General features: G+C 47.7%; 1 protein-coding gene across 1 annotated transcript; it reads left to right on the forward strand.

Moving 5' to 3' along the window:
• The first annotated feature begins 8,683 nt into the window (after nt 1-8,683).
• On the forward strand, nt 8,684-22,179 carry LOC122384295. The gene is made up of 21 exons (XM_043371572.1): nt 8,684-8,786; nt 9,108-9,214; nt 9,894-10,038; nt 11,320-11,475; nt 12,055-12,140; nt 12,764-12,848; nt 13,262-13,425; nt 13,848-13,974; nt 14,243-14,462; nt 14,792-14,952; nt 15,189-15,381; nt 15,675-15,877; nt 16,378-16,566; nt 17,952-18,134; nt 18,531-18,716; nt 19,053-19,241; nt 19,615-19,788; nt 20,181-20,363; nt 20,873-21,055; nt 21,494-21,664; nt 21,992-22,179. Exons 1-21 carry the CDS (start codon nt 8,693-8,695, stop codon nt 22,177-22,179), a joined length of 3,387 nt encoding a protein of 1,128 aa, XP_043227507.1. The 5' UTR covers nt 8,684-8,692.
• The last annotated feature ends 21 nt before the right edge of the window (nt 22,180-22,200 follow it).

The following is a 22,200-nucleotide window of genomic DNA, read 5'->3' on the forward strand; positions in this document are numbered from 1 at the left end:
GTATGTTTGCATTATTGTCGGCTAAAAATGTTGGCCGCTACTGTGGACAAAGATAGTGCAAAAATGTGGTTGATTTCGAATGATTCGGCTTACATTGAAAGAGAGGTATGCCATTTTCCAGCTCTATTGTAAACGTCCTATGCAATGCAATCGTGAAAAACGTCAGAGGGCGGTCCCAACCAGGAGTCCTTTAGCCCCGAGAAGTATATAGTCTATGAAGCCACATTTGTAATGGCTCAACATTATCTAATAAAGAACTTGCACCGTATCATCTTTGAATGGTTTATGATGGCCGTTCAGGCGGTGGAGTGCGCCATACCTCATTTGTAATGAAATGGCCAGAGACGAGCTTAGGTGTGTCCGGCCGGTCGCTGCGGTGCTAGGATGGCCTTTATGGGCTCGCTGCGTGCGATCAATGTTGTCCAGTCGACGAACGGGAACCGTGCCTCCTCCCCTGCTGAGGTACGGTCAACAGAGGCTTTCACGCTGAGGACTTGTAAAAGAGGGCTGCCGCTGTGGCTTTGGACTGCAACGGAAAGCGTAGCGCGCTGCTTTATTATGCCGCGGGCGCCAGTTACTGCAACGAAATAAATGGACGAGACTTAGCTGTGTAGATCTGCCGTGCAGTTACGTTAATTAATTGAATTAATAAGATAATGAATACATAAATGAAATAATGAATATGTAATTGAGTGAAATGTGAAGTCAACATAAAATTGGCTTTCTGTTGTAGATGAGTGTACGAGCTATTCGAGCTCGCATCTCCACTGACGCAAAAAATTATATCTATTTATATATATACCTATATATATATTTTTACATTTCGGTTTGTGACTTATTGTAATTCAGCGATGAACGTGTGGAAAATGTCTATCGTGACGATGGCGTTCCTTCTCGGTCTCGCGCGGTCCGTCGTGGCGCCTAATGAGGGCAGATCACGCGGGTCGGGTCACGCCACTCGCTATAGCTGCAACCAGTTGCTTGTCACCTGACTGCGTGTCGTGATATAACGCAAAGTCACGTGATCATTTGCCGTGAAAGCGGAATAGACGTACCTCAGGGACACGTGATATTGGGCACGGCATGTAGTTGAAGCGGTGCACTCAGCACTGCCCGAGTGCATTTAGCACTGGCCACTAGCTCACTGCCCGGTTAAAGTGTCAGGAATCAGCCTTTTGCTCTTTTCTGCTCCTGATGTGAAGGTTTCGTGATATTTTACCGATGACTCATCCTTCATTATGTGGAATGCGACATGATATTAAATATTAGGAGGGCCCAATAGGTCATAGCGAGAGTGATTTCAAATGAATGTTTCGCTTCGTTATCGTCAAATGTGATAAATGATACAAACGTTAGAGCACAGTTTGTTTAAAACGCGCCCCGCTGCGACTCCTGGAATTCCGTGCCCTGCTGGGGGTATTTAACCCGCGAGTTGCTGGGGGGGGGGGGAGTTAAACGCCCCCACTTTTTTCGCCGTGCCATAGCATAAAAACGAAAATTTGGGTACCTGTAGGGAATTGATTAACCCGCGCCCCGCTGGGACGGGGGGGGGGCAGAATGTGCCCCCCTCCCGTTTTTCGCCAATAACTTCTAAACGCGTTACGTCAGCGACGCCAAACTTTCAGTACCTTATCATACATCAATTTGACACGTTCCCTCAAAAACTTGAGTGAAATCCGTCGGATTTTTTTTTGAGAAATTGACGTTTTAGTGACGTCATGTTCGCCATTTTCGCCTCAAAAACGGCAAAATTTCAAACGCCGCTAACATCTTCATTTTTAAAGGAAACAAGACGTAACATAAAAGGTTATACGTGATTCTACTTTGTCTATCAAATGGCTATCTCGGTTTTTTGAAAATTTTGGATTTTGGCCTAAATTTTTTCAAAAAACTGACTTTTTTGGGAAAATAGGTATAAAATCCAAAATTTTAAGTGTATCGAAAAAACCGGAATATATGTCAGAGAAGTGGTCAATGTGCACCTACATACCAATTTTTAGAAGAATCGGTTCAAAAGTGTGGGAGTTATTCAAAATTTTATGAAGAATTTTATGACACAAAAATTTTGAAAAATGATTTTTTAAAAGTTCTAGACCTCGTACGGAAACAAAAATAGCACCATTCGATTCGTCGTGAAAAACTGCATCAGATCTTTTTAGGCCTTAACAACCAACTTCAAAATTTGGCCTCACTTGACCTGACCTTGACCTGACCTCGACCTGAAATTCATCCAGAGGTGGTCCATATCACTTATTGAGTGTGCTTATTGAATTTTATGAGTAAAATGACCCATAAAACATGTGTCGCACATGCCCTTTTCTATATTTTGTTTTTGGTGACCTGACCTGACCTGACCTGACCTTGACCTTGACCTTTGAATGACATTATATGCAACGAATATTGTCTTGGTAGTCTAAGAACACGTTTTGGGCAATCAGTTTCAGTCCATTCTTCGGCAACTACGGCGCACGGCCGATACTGTAGAAACTTGCATTTTGTACCCTTGACCTGACCTTGACATGACCTCTGACCTACTTGAGCAAAAAAAATTGGGCTCTTAAGATCCGCCTTGTTGAGAGCTTTCGATTGCCGTTTTCCCCGTCTTTCTACGACCATCGGTTCGGAAGTTAGACAGGGGGGGGGGGCAGAATCTGCCCCCCCCCCCCCAGCAGGGCGCGTATGGCTGAATAGCCCAGAGGGGCGCGGGTTAAAGTATATTGTGACAAAGTTTCAAAAAATCGGTCGTAAAATTTTTGAGATATCGAGGTTTTAGTGACGTCATGATTTCTGAGTTTTCGACCAAAAGCGGCATATGTTCAAAAAATCATATAAAATCACAGAGTAGACATACAGACATGCCGTAAACGCCATTAGACTGCTAATACCATGAACAATCAAATGGCTATCTTCGATTATTGATTATCGTTCCGCATCTTACAAAATCTTGAACTGAATCTTGGCAATTTCTCGTGACTACTTCACGACCATGATACATGCATTTCTTAAATTGAACTTTTTGAACCAAACACGTACCTACACATATGATAAAATGAATGTCACCATCGTGTTCTACGCCCCAAATGACCAATAAAACATGTGTCACAGGCTGCGAATATCAGTTTTGATTTTCGGAGATATGTGGGATATCGGTTGACCTGACCTTGACCCTGACCTATGCTTGACTGACCCTTACATGGAGCTGACACTCTTGTAGGCCTTATATGATGGATTGTGCACCGTTTTGACAGAGTTTATGACGAAAGGCGCCCATTGCGAAGTCCTGAAGTCCATGCTGCTGAAAGCCCGATTTCAGGTGTTTGACCTGACCTTGACCCGACCTGTGACCTCAAAATTCAACTTTAAAGTACTCATCTGAAGCGTCTCGTCGCGTTCTTTCGTTTGCCGCCTCGTGCGTTTCGCTGCGCCTATTGGTTCTCGAGTTATCGGCTGGGGGCGTTTAACGCCTCCCCCCAGCAAACGGTGGGTGGCGAAATACCCCAGCAACTGCCGGGTTAACCCTCGCCGGACCTATTGGTTTTCTACATACGCGACGGCCGAGGGGGGGGGGGGCGGGTACGACCCCCCCCCCCCCCCCTCGCCGTTTCGCCCCTGGTGGAGCTAGCGCGTCGCGGAAAAAACGAGCGTGTGCGCCGTTACGAGACGCAGAGATTGGTACCCGATTTTAAGGTCCTAGGTCAACCGGTGACCTCTGAGGTCAGGTCAAGTGCCCCAAGGTACGGTTCAGTTTTTGGTGAATAACTTCGCAAAAAACGGCCGCAGAGCGCCGATTTTGGCAGCATCGTGTTCGCCTCGCTCAGGCGCGTCGAATGATATACTTTTTGTCCGGGTCAGGTCAACTTGGGGTGTTGACCTCAGGTCAAGGTCAGGTCAGCACCCCCAGGTCACGAGGTTGGTCGAAAGAGGTCATGTCACATATCATTCGATTCGGCAGGCCTTCCTGAGTCCATTGGTGGCTTTCCCGACTCGCTAGCTCAATTTGATCAAGAGTTATTGACGAAAAACTAATATGACCTTGATGACGTCATAAATGACGTCACGCAAGGTCAACATCGCAAAAGTGACGCATCTAACCTTGCAAGGAGTGCATCAAATCACGATTCTGTGTGCTTGAGATAGTTGGAGATCGTTCCCGGCGCCAGAATAGCAGTTTTCATTTTTCCCCATTGACTTATAATGGTGAGGTCACGAAAATGACCTGACCTCATATGACCTTTAGGAAAAATCCGAGATATACAAGTTGTGGGACTCATAATGGATACTAGATCCTGCAAGTTTCATTTCCCTGTGACATCTCCTCTGGCAGTGAGGGCGTTGCGAAGTTGCGACATCTGAAGACCTTGCAGAGGTTCACTTATGACGTCATAGGTCAGTGACCTGACCTGACCCAAAAATGTGGTTGCTGTCAAAAGATCCGGCTTGGATCAAAGGTCAGGTATGCCAAGTTTCAGCTCTCTATCGCCAGCGTGTTCGGAGCTATCGCGAAAAAACCCTATGGGGGGGCGGCACCCGCCCCCCCCCCCCTCGTCCGGCGAGGGTTAAACCCCACTCCCCTCTATTTCTGCTCCATGAGGGCCACGTAGCGACACGCCGTAGACGGCGTTCGAAAGAGCGTCAAAAATAATGAAAAAGTTACTTGGAGCTATTTTTAGGTCGGGTAAAAGGTCAGGTTACCACGGTCATCGAGGGTAAATTTAGCCAATTTCCAGGTCAAACTCGACAATTTCCGACAAACCGGCACATAACTAGCTCAGGAACGGGTAGAGCTACAGCGCCGCAGAAAAGCACATTCGATAGCTGCTTCAACGCTCTTTTGCTAACGTGCCCTCACGGATTTGACCTAATTCGGTGAGCGGTTTAGCCTGCAAAAGCTGCTAAAACAGACGTGTTTTGGAAAAAAAAGTTTTTTTCAATAACTTTTAACTCAACTTCCACGAGCTTTTTACCGGCAACGTGTTCCGCTCGTCGAGACGCATCGAATGAACTATGATTTGACCTTGAACGGTCAAATCGAAAAAAATGTGGCCTCAGATCAAGGTCATGACCTGACTGGAAAAGGTTGTGTTGCATATCAATTGATGCTTATCATCGAGCTGAATACATCTAAGGCGTTTCCATTGCTTTAGCTTCCTCTATCAAAAGTTTTTAGCCAGAAAAAAACTGTTCTTTCGTAACCTGAGATGACCTCGGGGGCATAATGAGGGGTCACGGGTGCCATTTTCCGGTTCAGTGTGTCATGTTTACTTGTAATACGGTGTTTGGGAGTGTTAAGAATGACATTCGTCCAAAAAAGGCGCCTTTCAATTTTCTCCCATTGACCTATAATGAAGAGGTCGTAGACTGGCAAAATAGACCTGACCTTAGGTCACCGCTATCAATATTCTGTGATATTCATTTTGTACATACTACTGCTCTCATGAATTGCTGAAACTTCCAAAGCGATCCGTCATTCGGTGTAGCTATGGAAGCATTGAAACTTATTTCGAGGTGAGGTCACTTGACCTGACCTGGTGACCGAGTAAGTCATAAGCATGTGTTCTATCACATATTAAAAATTTACCGGAAAATCCTCTCCCCATCTGACGGACTAGAACTGCAGCGGGATCTTGACCGTCTGTCAGCGTGGTCCGTCAGGTGGGGAGTGGGGACTGACCCTAAATCCATCAAAATGCAACAGCAAATCTTTCACGATGACTCTCAGGCGTGCCCCCGTCCGGACCAAGTATTGTGTCGCCGACACCGAGCTGGAATCTGTTGCAAAAATTAAAGACTTAGGTGTAACTCCGGACACGAAGCTGACATTTGAACCGCATGTGTCCGACATTGTCAGCAGAGCAAACCGTGCTCTCGGTCTTCTGATCCGTTCGCTCCAGGTCGGTGTCGGCGAGTCAAAACTCAACCGCGGAGCGGCACTGGCTACCTACTACGCTAACGTGCGTTCCATTTTAGAGTACGGCAGCGTGGTCTGGGCGGGGGCGGCCAAGTCCCATACGGTGCGGGTCGATCGGGTGCAGCACAAGTTCCTCATCTGGCTCATATCTCATAGCACTTCTGGACAGACAGCCTCACTTCCTTATGACAGTCTTCTGTCCCACTTCAAATTGCCAACCCTAGCAAAACGTAGAGTTCAGCACGACATCATTTTTCTTAGAAACATTGTGCGAGGAAAAATCGATGCACAAGTCTAACTTGACTCATTCCATATACATGTGCCACTCCGATCGACCCGCACCCTCACACTGTTCAATGTACCACGAGCACGCGTGAGCTATAGGAACTGGGATGTTCTGCAGGATCCCAAAACACATGAACGCCTTTTTGGCAAGTAATGCGAGCGCAGACATCTTCTCTGACAGCTTTGGAGTTTTTAGGGCTCGTTTGATCCATCATGTTTTATCCACATAGTCATGTCATTGCTCATGTCACACTCGCTGTTCAGCTCATCTGATGGCTTTTATTGTGTTTTTTATTGTAGTTTTTTATATCCAAGTTTTTCTTTATTTTTACTTTCATATTTACTTATACATGTATTCTCACTCTTACCTTCATTCTCATATTTATACTTTTAACTGTGGCTTTTGTTTTCAGTCTGAATGAATGTTCATACTCGTGCGGTTCCCTCATACCGTTGTGTGCGGTTGTGTGTGTTGATGCATTTTATTTCCCTGACTTCACCTGTTAGTGGAGGACTTCTTTGTTGGTGATAATTACAAAGAAACAATATATTCCGTTTTTTAAGTCAATTAAAAAAATATAGAAATATAGATTTTGAAATTTAATATGCGTAATTTTTGACATTGTCAAAATTTTGAGAATCCGAGGTGGCAGTTTGATAGTGCAGTTTATTCTGAGTCCTCTCATGCAAAGAAATTGGATCTGGCTTTAAAACTGAGCTCCTTGGAGCGATTGCCGTGGTTCAATGTTTTGCGTCGAAATCGGCCGAACATGACGTCACTCTGACGTCATTTCCGGCCGACCTATGGTAACTACGAACACAATTTGACACAAGGTGTCAAATTGATGCAGCCGAAGGTACTGAAAGTTAAGCGTCGATACATCAAGCAGTTTGTATGAATAGCCCCCCAGTGGGGCGCGAGTTAATTTCGATTTAGTTTTAATTTCTAATTCATTTATAGTAAGGTGTTTGAATTAAAAAAAGAAATAGATGTGCACAATGCCTATGCTAGGCACCGTTCACTGTTGCCTGTTGAAGTTTCAAAACTAGGTGAGCTACTTTACCTCCAAACTCCAAAGCCTTGTCAATTAAAAAAGAAATAGTCCGAACCTTTTGAATGGAATGATTCACAAGCACATAGCCCCCGCTAAGCGACGCTTGTTGCGTTGACCCTGCCCTCTACCCTCCGATCGCGCAATTTCGGTTTTATGGCATAATTCGGAATCCAAAGTTAAACGTGCGCACATAGCCGCGCACGGTGCGGCTGGCGCCTATGGTTAGGTGACCTACGTTACAAAACGTCAATAAATATATATGCACCCACTCCTCCGATGATAGGTATGTGCTGACCACTGAAGCCTGTTTTTTACGCTCCGTGACGGAACCTCAATTTGTAGTCCCTCGCACAGTGAGCTCACCGCGACTTAATGACTATTTTCACCGCGAGGTGGTCTTGTTTTTGACGATTCAGCCTGTCGCGCGTCACGGAAATTCGATGCCAGAAAAGTTCAATATTATTTTATCTATTTACTGTCACTTTACCTAGCTTCTTTGCAATGCATGGGGATAGGATTGATCGAAGCCGTTTTTCAAGGTAGTATGTTTGTGGCATCGATTGTGGTTCTCGTGGGTTTACTTACTATTGTATGAAGATTTATTTATTGGTAAAGGACACGCGTTGTTTGTACGTTCCAAGTAAATACACTTACACTGGCGGATCCAGAGGGCATTTGGGGCAAATCCCCCCCCCCTCCGCAGCGCCCGAAATCGACGAAAATTTGCGTTTCTTCGAGAATGAAACGAGGTCTAAACAACTTTATTAGGAAAAGTTTGTTACTGCACAGCAGTGCGTAAGGAATCGAAATCTGATAAGTTTTGGGAATTTGGAGGATCAATTTTGGGGGTATGCCCCCTGCAGCTTCCAAGACCACCCTTCTGCTTTCCCCCCTGCCCAGTGCGATTACAAGCAAAGCCGTGGAAAACGGGATCCATCGCTTTGTCGTGCGACTGACGCTGAGTGCCGCGCTGGTTAGGTGACCCGCATTACACGAACGCCATGCGGCACAGCCTACCTATCACACGCAACGGCCGGAGTGGCCTCTCAGGCAGGTCTGCTGCTGCGGGAGTTATCTCGTGATTGCTTGAGCTTGAGGATGGTGAAAAAAGACAAAATAATAGGCATTTTGGCTGGTTATCACAAAAATGGAAAACTTGTGAAAACCCAACTTTTTGATTCCACAATTGCAGGTAATCGGCATCTGATTGCCTTCGACATTGACCATAAGGCATCTCCAGACTCTGTTGTCTGCTGCCGTGCTGATCTGTCTCCCGGTGACCGGTGTCTCCTGTTTGTACCGTGTCGCGTCACGGTTTGACACGGCCGACCAACCAGCGGCACTGTTTGGCGTCTCCCCGGAGACCTGGGCGGCGGCGGCGGCGGCAGCGGCGGCGGCGGCGCAGGTCGCGGGGACGGCGCCAGACCGCCGCCGGCACCGCGCGATGACGCCCGCGCGGCGCTCGCCGTCCGCGCTGATGACGATGGCGCCGCTGGTACTGGTCGCCCTCCTGATCCTCGGCGTGACGCTGCCTCACGGTGAGCAACATTTGAGATTTTAGTATGAAAATAATAATTTATCCGAGCTACATCCACGGATAAATCTACTTTGCATACAAGTAACCCGACATTTGCTTCCTCCGGAGTGTTGATAAATTGTTTAACTGTAGGATTGAGCTTCAAGAGAAGTTTTATTTTTCTGAATCTGAGGTTAATGTCACCTTACTTTTGAACTGACTTCATTTGTGAATCGTTATATGTGGTCCGACGTCTTAGTCTTTGTACGATTGAGTTAATTTATTCGAAACTGTTGAGAATACGCAGTTCAGAGTTGTAACTGTCCCTGTTGGTCTGCCGCAGTCAATGGCGAATGCTCCTTCAACTTCAATGACTGCATGGAGCTTTACCAGCTGGAAATAAATAACAGCGACATTTATATTGTCGGCAGCGACACTGTCTTCAACAGGGTAAGTAGGCATAGTCTTTGCATTAGTAACAACATTTATTATTCATTGCATTTCGTTATTTCTGTTCCTACACTCGTGTGATGTGAGCCGGGGGTTAGTGCTTTTTTATTACCATATTGTAATAAGCGACCACAGTGTTATTTAGCGCACTCATATGATATAGATACTAGATAGGTATAACCTGCTATAAAAATTTATGACTTCTGTTTTCTTGATTGTTCAGTACCTAGGTAAATCTTATTCTCCGTCATTCTATTAATCTCAAAACTCAGTGTCCCTTGCTTTCATTCATTGCACTTGCAGGCAAAAATTACATTCTCAGCTGGTCATTAAAGCGTAAGCCATTTACTATACATAGGTACAGACTACATACGCTGTTCAGAGCAGCTTTCAGCAATAGCACTTCTCACGACGGAACAATGGACTGTAGGCATTAAATCCGATGGGTACCTGAACCCGAGAAATTTTAGTAGTCTTTTAATAAAGGGGAGGGTTGCTTCCATCTTTCGAATGTTGCTTTGGTTCTTTGCCTTCAACTTCAATCAAATAGGTACCCAATGTTACATCGTGAAAAGGGCTAATAATTTCGGCATCTGCATCCAAATAGCCACATCCTGCGTATCATATCCCACCGTTCCGACTATGTTCGTTTTACGTTTCCGTTCGTTTTACGCCGCAGGTGTACTGTTACAACAACGCCACAGCCTCTGAGGGAGGCGGTTGGACCGGCGTGCTGTGGCAAAATCAGACCGGCCTCGAGACATCCTGGGACACCGCCACGGACGCCACCGGCTCCGGCTCTCTGTACGGAAACTTCTGGATAGGTGAGCGACAGGAGGACGATATGCATACCTACATAGGTGAGCGACAGGAGGACGATATGCATACATAGGTGAGCGACAGGGGGGCGATATACATAGGTGAGCGACACAGAAGGGGGACGATATACATATGTGAGCGACACAGAAGGGGGACGATATACATATATGAGCGACACAGCAGGGGGACGATGTACATAGGTGAGCGACACAGAAGGGGGCGATATACATATGTGAGCGACACAGAAAGGGGACGATGTACATAGGTGAGCGGCACAGAAGGGGGACGATATAGGTGAGCGACACAGAAGGGGGACGATATACATATGTGAGCGACACAGAAGGGGGACGATATACATATATGAGCGACACAGAAGGGGGCGATATACATATGTGAGCGACACAGAAAGGGGACGATGTACATAGGTGAGCGACACAGAAGGGGGACGATATAGGTGAGCGACACAGAAGGGGGACGATATACATATGTGAGCGACACAGAAGGGGGACGATAAAGGTGAGCGACACAAAAAGGGGATGGTATACATATGTGAGCGACACAGAAGGGGGACGATATAGGTGAGCGACACAGAAGGGGGACGACATACATATGTGAGCGATGCAGAAGGGGGACGATATACATATATGAGCCACACAGAAGGGGGATGATACACATAGGTGAGCGACACAGAAGGTGACGATATACACATGTGAGCGACACAGAAGGGGGACGATATAGGTGAGCGACACATAAGGGGACGATATACATAGGTGAGCGACACAGAAGGGGGACGATATACATAGGTGAGCGACACAGACGGAGGACGATATAGGTGAGCGGGGCAGGCGGTGGACATTATGATAGGTGAGCGGGGCAGATGGTGGACGATATACGAGTAGGTGAGCGGGACAGGCGACGGACTTTATACCTAGGTGAGCGGGACACACGGTGGATGATGTAATGATGATAGTTGATGGACGACAGACAATGGACCATATAGTTATGTGAGCGAAATAGGGGAAAGTGATATAGGTGAGTGGTACAAGACGGTGAACAGCATTAGGCGAGCGGTACAGACGATGGGTGAAAGTATTTCAGCAAATTGAATTATTGTGTATATACAAACAGTTTTTGCTTTCGTCTGTGTGTCTCATATATACCTATTATTTTTATAATTTTTTTTGTGTGTGCAGTGTTAGTAAATACGTACATGCCGTAGAGCTAACCAACAGGCGCTGCATTTTCTCGGAATGATTGTTGAAGGTCTGAAACTCGTCCGTTTCCAGGCACCACGGCCCTGGCGCAGATGACTGATGTCAACATGACACTAGTGATCAGAGCCAATGACACACAGGGAAACTGGAAAGTCGGTCTGTTCGAGTTGTTCCGAATTGAAGGAGTAACTTTGTCGTTATCCATGACGTACAAAGACGGCAATATCGGTAAGCATGACGACTACATTGTGCGAATTGACATGGTTTCGCTTTTGAAGTGACTTGCCTCATAACCCCTATTATGGGCTTTAGGCTCCAGGCTAATTCTTAGCCCTTGGTACCTTTAATTGTTTGTGCTATCATCGGTCTTCCATAGACCTATGAATATTTCATTTAATTTTCAATAAAAAATCATGATAAAGACATTCCGAGGTCCAATTAAAATGCTTATTAATATTGTGAGAAGTCGTACAGGTCGGATCAAACAATGTATTTTCGTTTATTATGCCTATATCTCAAGCTTAACGAACAATCTTCCTAAGCTTTACTAAGAAAGTGATCCGATGCTTAGATCACGGTGCAGTTCAATTGTTGCCTTTTTCGTTGTTACTGAGTGGTAAAGGCATGACCCATTTTAAAAGCGATTCATTGATAAAAGAAACGACTAAAAATTATTAACTTATGCATGACCTATGTTTAGGCCAACTTCTAACAGACCATACATTGTCATTCCATTGAATCATATGAAGAGCATAGTCATAACTCAAGAATCATAATCAAAATGTACTCGGCGATTTGGTTGGGCAGGTCTTGAGAAGAGCGTGTACGACGGAGTTCGGATGACCGGCCCCTGTCTCGGCTACTGGTGGCTCCCCGAGTGTGAGCCGGTGCAGGTAAGCGTCTGACGCACAAACCGTTTCACGACGGCCATCTGGTACACATTTGGTGCACATCTGGTGCAGATCAGGTGCAGATTTGGTCAAATCAGGTTCAGTGTGTCTCTTAGCAGCTATCAGCTAGGGTTGCACTATTTGCTTATATGCCTGCTTTGTCATATTATCAGAGAGTATCATCGATTAAAACACTGAAATAAATTATAAAATAAAGATATTTGCTGTAAAAGAGATTAGGTGCAGATTTGGTCAAATTAGGTGCACTCGCCGGATAGCCCGTCGTGAAAACGGCTACAGCCGCTCATGGCCCCTTTATTAGCTCCCAAAGTGGGACCGAAACCAGACCCATGAGACATGCCCGACTGACTAATCGACACTTTCGCAAATCGCAATACCAAACACGAGATGGGTTTGGTGGTAAAGCAGGTATCATTTGCGCTCAAAATTTAGCTCCGATCGACGTCCTCAATACGGACGCAGACAATTATCTGTCACTATATTACTGGCAAGGAGGTCGGATTTATCATTCATTATTTCGTGCCCCACAATGGATTCGGTTTTTCATGCCGTACTGATCAGGATTCTTGAGACACTGAAAAATTACTAACTTTGCGCTGTTTCAGACAACGGATGACGCTGCAGGGACAAGCACGACCGCGCCGTTGAGTTCAGTGGAAATGAGCATACGCCCGACTGTTAACGATAGCCGTAAGTTAAACCCAAAATGCTACAAAAATGCTAAGAAATAATTTGAAGTGTTAAATGTCTTAAGAAACACGTTAACAGTTTCAATAGTTCGTTATCATTAGGTTAATGTTTTTATTGTCTGGATCATAGACCACTATATGTACCTACATATCATAGACACTAGACAGATATATAGTGGTCTATGCCTAGATTTATATTAAGAAATGCGTAAGTTTTTAACAATGCTGCAGATGACATTTAACATTTCATGGCCATCGCAAATACACATGCATTCTTATGCCCAGTTTCCAAGTCATCACATGCGACCCCGATGCTGTTCTGAAACCTGTTGAGCTGTGATGACACCGCGACATAGGTACGGCGAATGGCGTCCAGCCGACTTGTGACTGAACCGAGTCTCATTCCTCCAACAGAGCTGGCCTGTCCACCGCTGCACCCTTTCCCCGCCGACGCAGCGAGCAGCCTGAACATGACGGTGCGCTACAGTCGATACTGGCGCGGCCCGGGCGGCACGGTGGAGGTGGCCTGCAGCAACCCCGGCGAGATTCTCCTGTGGAACACACAGCAGGCTAATCTGGTCAGAGGGAGGGAAAAGGGGGGAGGGCAATGAAGAGGGTTTTTTTTTCTTTCTATGGTTACTCCTTTGACGGCCGTATTGCGTCCTAAGCTCTTATCCCTCGGTGTTTATCTCGACAGGCTCGCGCTTCTAATTTGTAATACATGAATGAAACTGGGTCTGAAAATGCAAGTTTATAATTTCGTCGCTTGAGTTTTTGATGGATTTCCAAAACCACTATTTATCGTCATTAATCGATATTCGATAGGTATTTTGTCGACAAAGGCTCACTGTGCACTGAGCATGCATGTGTCAAAGTGTTTTGTTAAAGTAGCATGATAACGTGTAGTTATTAATGAGATTTTTGCTTCACCGTATGTTTAAACAAAGGGTTCAAACTGGACCACATTCGCACACCGTCGGCCCCTTTGTCCATGTTTTAGCTCATGTCTGGTGAAGATGCGAGCACAGTGCCGAACAGTCAAATATTTACCTGTAAGCTGGCCTCTGGCACCCACGCCTGGGAACCGAGCGTGACAGAGGCGCTCGACGGCGGGCCCCGCTGCATCGGTGAGAGATTGATAATGCACTACACCCAACCAGTCATTCTTTATCAATGGCAATGACTTTATCCAGAACAGGAATATAAACTATGATATTTTGTTTCGTTATTTCGCTGTTATATAAACTAAAGACCTTTTCACTTGTGGCATTCACGTGACGGGATTACTATTTAATGATTTGACTAGCAGGTAAACTTGGTGTCTTTGCATGTGCCGAAGTCTATCGCATTTCAATTTTATCACCAGCATAACGTCTACGACCACACCGTTTTCAGTGCCTTGCGATGCGGGCTACGGCTCAAACCTAGAATCTGGCGACCGGCAAGCCTGTCTGAAATTCGTCGCCATCCAGGAGGCGACCAGCCTGCAGAAGGCGTGGGAGGTGTGTCTGCGCGAGGGCGCCTCTCTGGCTAACCCCTTCCTCACCAACAGCACGCTACAGACCTTTCGGCAGGTGGCCGCCCAGCAGAGCGTCTTCACCAGCGTCGATAGACGGTCAGTGTTGAAACACGTCGATAGACGGTCACTGGCAAAACATGGCGTAATTCACGGAATTACGTGCCCTCTTACTACCAGTTTTTTACCTTTTCCAGCCAGTGAGTGGCACGTCCATGACTTCCTTCTTATTATCCGACTTTATATGAAAGAAGACTGGCAATTTGTTAAATAAAATACGCAAGTATAAAAAAAATACTAGGATGAATGTAAGGAACGTCTTGGTACGGGCTGCAAAATGCGTAGAAAAGAAGGAAGCACAATTTGACCCAATACATTACATTTACCTCCATCAAACACTTGGACAACACCGCCTTTGTCTGTTCTAGGAACGGTATTGTGGCTGCCGGACTCGTCAACGACACTCTAATCCCGACCTCTGCGACCGGTACAAACGACTGCCTCTTCTTCGCCGGCGGCGAGTTCGTCTCTCAGCCCTGTTTTCCGATTGAGCCGGTCGCCACCACGGGAGTCGTCTGCCAAAAGCCAAGTCAGTAGGAGCGAGTTTAATACCTAATTGGCGAAGAGTTGTTGATGGTAAAGTGGAAGTTTTGAAGTAAGCATGCAGTAGAGCCGCCTCACGCAAATAGTCCACGTAGTTTAAAAGGTCTACAAAGACCACATGGTTAGTGTCAAATTTTCGCTTGTCTTTTCCGGCACGAGCTGCTCAAATTCCCCTTACACTTAGTCTCCTCCGCCCCCCCCCCCCCGCTTTGCTGCCAACAGGACGGTGCCCGCCCAACTTTGTCCTCCACGACGTCTGGGGCTGCTACGCTACCATTGTGGTGACGAAAGACACCGCACCCATGACGCCTGAGGATGCCAGTCGTCAATGTGCCACCGAGTTGGGTGCAGCGCTGCCGCCGGCCACTGGCGGCGAGGGGCTGACTATGCCCTATATTAGCACCGTGAACCGACGGTATGTGCAGGTGCTGAAAGACACGTATTTGATTGTTGGTCGGTGCGTCTGAGCTCAGCTATCGAGCGAGTTTTAGCACAAATAGGTATTAGGTAGGTATGCATTTTTACCTGATGCCAAAAACGGAATAGCTGAAAATCAAATCATCCAATTTCCGATGGTATACATCTTCCTAATCCATTTTTGACATTTGGTACAGCTGTGTGCCTACCTACACTTTGAAATGCAGTCGCTCCAGCGTTTTCCCATCCACCACCTGACTGCCGACATGTCCCGTTCTTCGGCCCCGGCAGTGCCGACAACGTCACCTGGCGCGACTCTGACGGCACTACCGTGCAGGAGATTCAGCTGGCAACCGACGATGACGTCACCAAACAGTGTCTGCTGGTCAGCCCGACGACGTCCGTGGGCGAGACGGCGGCCGTCGCGTGCGACGCCGCTCTGGAGATCACCGCAATCGGACCGTCAGTGCTCTGCGTCTATCCCAGGCGCACGGGTACGTGATGGAGTAGCGGTGGTGAATTCGGTTATATGGGTGCGAATCAAACGTGCGAAAACTATTTAACGATATGTTGTGACATCCCAGCCGGAAGCAGGTTCGTAAGTAACTGCTAACTGTACGCACCTCTGTGCACTGGGTCGTAGTGCAAACGGTATTAATTAAAAACATTGGGTCTTAATGGTGTTGATAAATGTTTAATTGTTTATCATTCCTACCTTTATCGACCCCTTCCATCCCCCTGCGCACACTTCGTCTTGAGCAGACTGCTACTGACCTTCTCTATAGCTAGACTGCAACTGTCGAGTGTCGACTATCCCTCCCCACCTCCTCTAACCAAACTGCTTCTAACCCCCTCCCTCTCTGATCAGACTGCTTCTAACCCCTCTCTCCTCTGACCACACAGCTTCTAACTCCCTCCCCCTCTGACCAGACAGCTTCTAACCCCTCTCCCTCTCTAACCAGGCAGCTTCTAACCCCTTTCCCCCTCTGAGCAGACTGCTACTCGAATCCCGTGCTACCGGCGGGCACCACGGCTCCTCAGAGCCTCGCTCTGAACACGACAGTCGACGCCAGCTGTACAGCCGGTCTGATGTTCAACGTGACCAAACAGTCAGCGGCCGTGGTGACCTGTCACGGCGCCCTGGGCAACTGGCTGCCCGCAAAGCTGGGGGAGTGTGTGACTAGTGAGTGACATGCAGGGCGCAGTGAGTGACACAGGGTGCACGGGTGAGGTGCGGGTGGTTGCAACAGGACCAACGGGGCCCGATTAGTAAAGTGGCGCATTGTGGTATGTGTGACTCTTGATAGCATTGTGGCATGGCAGCTAATGAATTTAACCCGCGAGTTGCTGGGGGGGGGGCGTTAAACGCCCCCACTTTTTTCGCTGGGCCATAGCATAAAAACGGCGCGCCGCAGGCGCGCCAAATTTTGGGTACCTGTAGGGAATTGATTGAAGTCTGTTGTGACAAAGTTTCAAAAAAATCGGTCGGAAAATTTTTGAGATATCGAGGTTTTAGTGACGTCATGATTTCTGAGTTTTCGACCAAAAACGGCATATGTTCAAAAAATCATATAAAATCACAGAATAGACATACAGACATGCCGTAAACGCCATTAGACTGCCAATACCATGATCAATCAAATGGCTATCTTCGATTATTGATTATCGTCCCGCATTTTCCATAATCTTGAACTGAATCTTGGCAATTTCTCGTGATTGCTTCACGACCATGATACATGCATTTCTTAAATTGAACTTTTTGAGCCAAACACGTACACATATGATAAAATGAATGTCACCATCGTGTTCTACGCCCCAAATTACCTATAAAACATGTGTCACAGGCTGCGAATATCAGTTTTGATTTTCGGGGATATGTGCCTACCCGGTTGACCTGACCTTGACCCTGACCTATGCTTGACTGACCCCTACATGGAGCTGACACTCTTGTAGGCCTTATATGATGGATTGTGCACCGTTTTGACAGAGTTTATGACGAGAGGCGCCCTTTGCGAAGTCCTGAAGTCCATGCTACTGAAAGCCCGATTTCAGGTGTTTGACCTGACCTTGACCCGACCTGTGACCTCAAAATTCAATTTTTAAGTACTCATCTGAAGCGTCTCGTCGCGTTCTTTCGTTTGCCGCCTCGTGCGTTTCGCTGCGCCTATTGGTTCTCGAGTTATCGGCTGGGGGCGTTTAACGCCCCCCCCCCCCCCAGCAAACGGTGGGTGGCGAAATACCCCAGCAACTGCCGGGTTAAATATATGCATGGGAACCGCACCACTTCATGGTGGCTGTAAGTGAAGTTGGAATGAAATTGGACTTACGCAAACTTTATAAACTCACCATTATGACATTATTAATCTGCTTCATTCGTTGATAGATATCTCAGCTCTTATCGGAAGCAATTTATTTTATTTACTTTTAAGCAGGATATTTAAGTAATTTGAGCAATATCTTTTCTTCGATTAAATCAATTTTGGTCAGGAGAGCTCACTCTCCTGCATTCTCCCCAAACCCTCTTTCCCTCACATCCTTTCACGGAGTTTCATTCCACTCATTTTTCAGAGTGCGGCTCTCCACCGGCCGCCCCGGCCAACTCTGTCAGGACCCCTGTCGAGGCGAGCAATCAGACCTCGTACACGTATACGTGCGCAGCCGGTCTGTTGACACCCGATGGTGCACCCGAGTCGACCATTGCCTGCCAGGACACGGGCCTGTACGAACCTCTTCTGCCGGCCAACTGCACACGTGAGCGAGCCAGAGACGGGATGTGGGTCGTGGCAATTGGGGGTAGAACGGGAAACTAGGGAAGCAGGGATGTTTCTAGTGCTTATTACGCATATTTCGTTCTTGAAGTGTATATTTGTGCCACTTCGCTCGTATTCGGCAAAGCTACTTCTTTACCACCTACATAAAACATAGTTAGGCAGCCGTTCCAAGCAAAGACTTGCCAAATTACGCTACTTCAACCTCAAACCACCTCATTCCACCTCGAATCACCCATCCGTTTCCTCCCAAACGGCGTCATTGTCACTGTGTTGGACGCGAGTTCCCTGTTTACGACGCCAGTTTTCTGCGTACACGCCCCTTTCCCTGTGTATAACGCCCCTCCGCGGCTGACGCGTCTCCCCACCCGACCCCCAGAGTGTGCCGGCTTCCCCTCCCTCGACGAGACGCTGGTGCTGGCCGAGACGCCGACAGGCGGCTCTCAGGGCCAGACTGTGACGGTTACCTGTTCAGCCAACATGACCACGGCTGAGGGTCAGACCAGCCAGACGGTCACCTGCGGCCCCACCGGGTGGACACCGGCCGTCCTTAGCCCGTGTAACGGTCAGTGGGTGCTGGCGGCGGGGTACGGTCGTCAGGCATTTCAGTGCAAGAAAATCAGCGTGGTCATTATCGATAGTTTGCTGAACCGTTGCAGCTGTATAGTTATAAGTGATTTACAGTGCGACATCAGTTGATAATCGAATTTAAAGACTCACAAGGCTGCTCCGAATCCAATGCTAAATGGAGCCCTGTTGATATTGCTTCTTTTTAGGCTACGACGAGCGTCAAAATATGATCATTTATAGCACCAGGTACGGTCCCGATAGTCAAATACCAACTCCCGATAATGTATATGACTTACTTGTCCAAAGTAAGCATTCCCGTATCGTCCGACAGTATGTGTCAACCTGCCTTCCGTGGACAACACTTCAGTCACGGTACAGATGCCGCCTGCCAGCACTCTGGGTAACGTCATCATCTACAGCTGTCCGGCCGGCAAGGCCTTCGAAACGGGCAACAGGATCACCAGCGCCGTCTGCATGCCCGACGGCTGGTTCTCCTGCCACACCTTCCACAACTGCTCCAGTGAGTGAAGAATACTGTTTTTTTTTTTGCCCGAATGGATGAATCGCTAAGCGCTGCTCCGCTAAGACCAACATTTATTTGGTCTAATCCTGGTAAATTTGATGGCATTGGATTTTCCTTTAGCAAAATATGAAAAAATGACTCAACTACAGAACCTCGATGATCCCGTCGCCTGAGCGCTGGATGCCATATTTTTATTGGCGCAATTCACATTCCTTCTGGGCTAATAAAGTCTAGGGCGACAAAAATCCATGCAGTCATTGCCCATTGGCAACAACACTCGACCGATATACCACCAAATCTGGACCTATTGACCTACGGTAGAGAGTCCGACCTCCGACCTGACCTGACCTAACCTTTTTGCGTGTGTCAGTGTGCGTGGCAGAGCCCCCGGCGCCACTTGCCAACATGAACCGAACATGGAGCGCCTCGAACCAGACTGCCAACTACACCTGCATCGCTCCGCTGTCCCTGGACGGAGAGAACGCCACCCAGACTCTGGGCTGTGAGCTGCAGGGATGGGAGAGCTCGCTCCTACCCTGCGACAGTGAGTCAATCACGGGGACAGACTAGTCTGGCCTGTGGCTCGTCGGTGACAGTGGAGGACAGAAGGAGCTGTTCGGAAATAGACTTGTGGCAAAAAATGACAATATGCGTGTTATGAAAGACATTTGATTTTTATCTTGATCTTTTGGACTTGTCTTTTTAACCAAAGGTGTGTGGTCATTTATTAGAAGCATTGCCGCTTTTTAGCTAAGAGCAATGTATATTTGTTTTATCGATTAGACGTAAGGACATAAACTATCTGCAATGCTTTAATATTTGCATCAATGAATTACGCTACCTCTACAGAGTGGCATACGAAATGCCAGAGACAGTGCAACACAACCCAAGCAAATCACCCCGTCTAATAACTCCCTTCCCACCGCCGTTCCCCAGAGTGCCCTGAACCCAGTGCCAACGTCACTGGCTACACAGTCACCTGGGAGGGCGTGCTGCTCGACAACAGCACCCTGACCATGACCTGCCCGGCCGGCAAGCTGCACAGCAACCTCACGGATGTCCAGGTGTTCCCGTGTACCGCGGACGGGTGGCAAGCCGACAGCCCTCTGCCCTGTGATCGTGAGTATAGGATTCAGACAGCCTGCTGCCCTGTGACAGCAATTAGAAGGGATTTGAGACAGCCTGCTGCCCTGTGACAGTGAGTCCGAGTAGTTATACATAATCAGGATTTGAGATAGCCCGCTTCCCTGTACTCGTTAGGCGGGATTTGAGACAGCCCGCAGAGGTGTGACAGTGAAAATAGACGAAAAGTGGGAACTGTATTGCAGTATGCTCGTGAATAGGTGGGTCGTGAGGGGGACAATCCGGTTCACTACGACACTAATTTTTCACGCATATTGCCGACTACCTGGCCGGTGGATAAATACATGTCCTGAGGGCATTCTAAAACTAAACACGATCTAAGCAAGACAGCTCTGTCCCCATCCTTGAACAAGTGAGCAGACGAAAGCCTCACCATAGACGGGTGCCATATCCCTCTTAAGTTCCCCTTCCCATCAAATCTTCAATCCCTAGCCCAGTAACACCCACTAAATCACGTCCCGCCCGCTCGCTGCCGCGCTCTGCAGGATGCGTCGCTCCCGTGGCCAGCCCGGAGTCGAACGCGGTGCCCGTGTCCACGGAGCCTGGGGTCCAGGAGGGCAGCACCGTGACGTTCAACTGTACGGACGGCCTGGCCACCGAGGAGGGACGGACCACCTTCACAGAGACGTGCCAGCCGGCAGGATGGAGCGTCACAACTAATTGCTCCCGTGAGTAGGGTGACACGGGGCCCACACAGCTTCGATAAACTATGTGCTTGTGAATATTGCTGGTACACTGCGTCTAGTACACTGCGTCTAGTACACTCTAGTACACTGCAAAGGTAGTGTATGTACTTATTCCACGCAATGCGCAATGCGTAAAAAAGGAAAAGTACACAGTTGCACTACATGTTAACTCCTCAGCGACTTTAGTATTTGGTAATGCTTAGATATTGGTGAATTGTGAAACGTCACTTTTATGTTTTATGTGAAAAGCCAACAAACAGCTATGCTATTTTCTGGAAGTGATTGCCTAGAATAAATCATAATTGACTGTCATAGTTGACACTGACAGTCATAGTTGACTGTCAGCATGTGCACAGGAATTCAGAAAAAAATAATGGTACTCTTTGGATATCACTCCCCCCCCCCTTTACCCCGCCGCAGACTGCCAGGGTGACCCGCCGGCCCAAAACCTCTCAGCCTCTCGGGATTGGTCTGGTGACCGGGCCATTGGTGCCGTGGCCAACTACACGTGCACCAGTGGTGTCCAGGCACTGGTGACGTGCGGAGCCGCCGGCTGGGACAGCGCCGCCGACCCCTGCGACACGATGCCCAGTCAGTGCCCAGGGGTGTGTGGGATGGCAGCATTTTACCTACCTACAGATGATCATCATCATTCTGGATACTATAGAATGCTAGAAACCGTCTTCCTTTCGTTCTTATAAAGCTTGTTAAAAGCTTGAGACAAATTTCTAGAAGATAATTTGATCAACAGCCTACAAATGACAGGAACTGCTTTCCTCCATAGTGACAGCGGCTTTGGCTTAGCGTTAAACATTCCCGGATCATCTGATAATTGAATTTTCACCGAGCTCTCCATCCCATCAGTGGTTTAGAGATCCGATTGCGATAACGTTTCATCTCCCCTCCCTGTCTCCACAGTGCACTGCTCCGACCCGCCGGTGGACACATACAACGGCACAGCTCCTGAGGACACCGGTAAGGGCACCGAGCCGAACCGGACAGCCACCTACCGGTGTCTGAACGGGGTGACGACGGTGCTGCGCTGTCTGGAGGACGGCACCTGGAGTACCGATCAGACACCCTGCGCCGCCGCCGTCAGTGAGTGACGAGAGATGCCTACCTTAGTC

The sequence above is a fragment of the Amphibalanus amphitrite genome, unplaced genomic scaffold, assembly GCF_019059575.1.
Source record: "Amphibalanus amphitrite isolate SeventyFive unplaced genomic scaffold, NRLGWU_Aamphi_draft 000185F_arrow, whole genome shotgun sequence".
Lineage (NCBI taxonomy): Eukaryota > Metazoa > Arthropoda > Thecostraca > Balanomorpha > Balanidae > Amphibalanus > Amphibalanus amphitrite.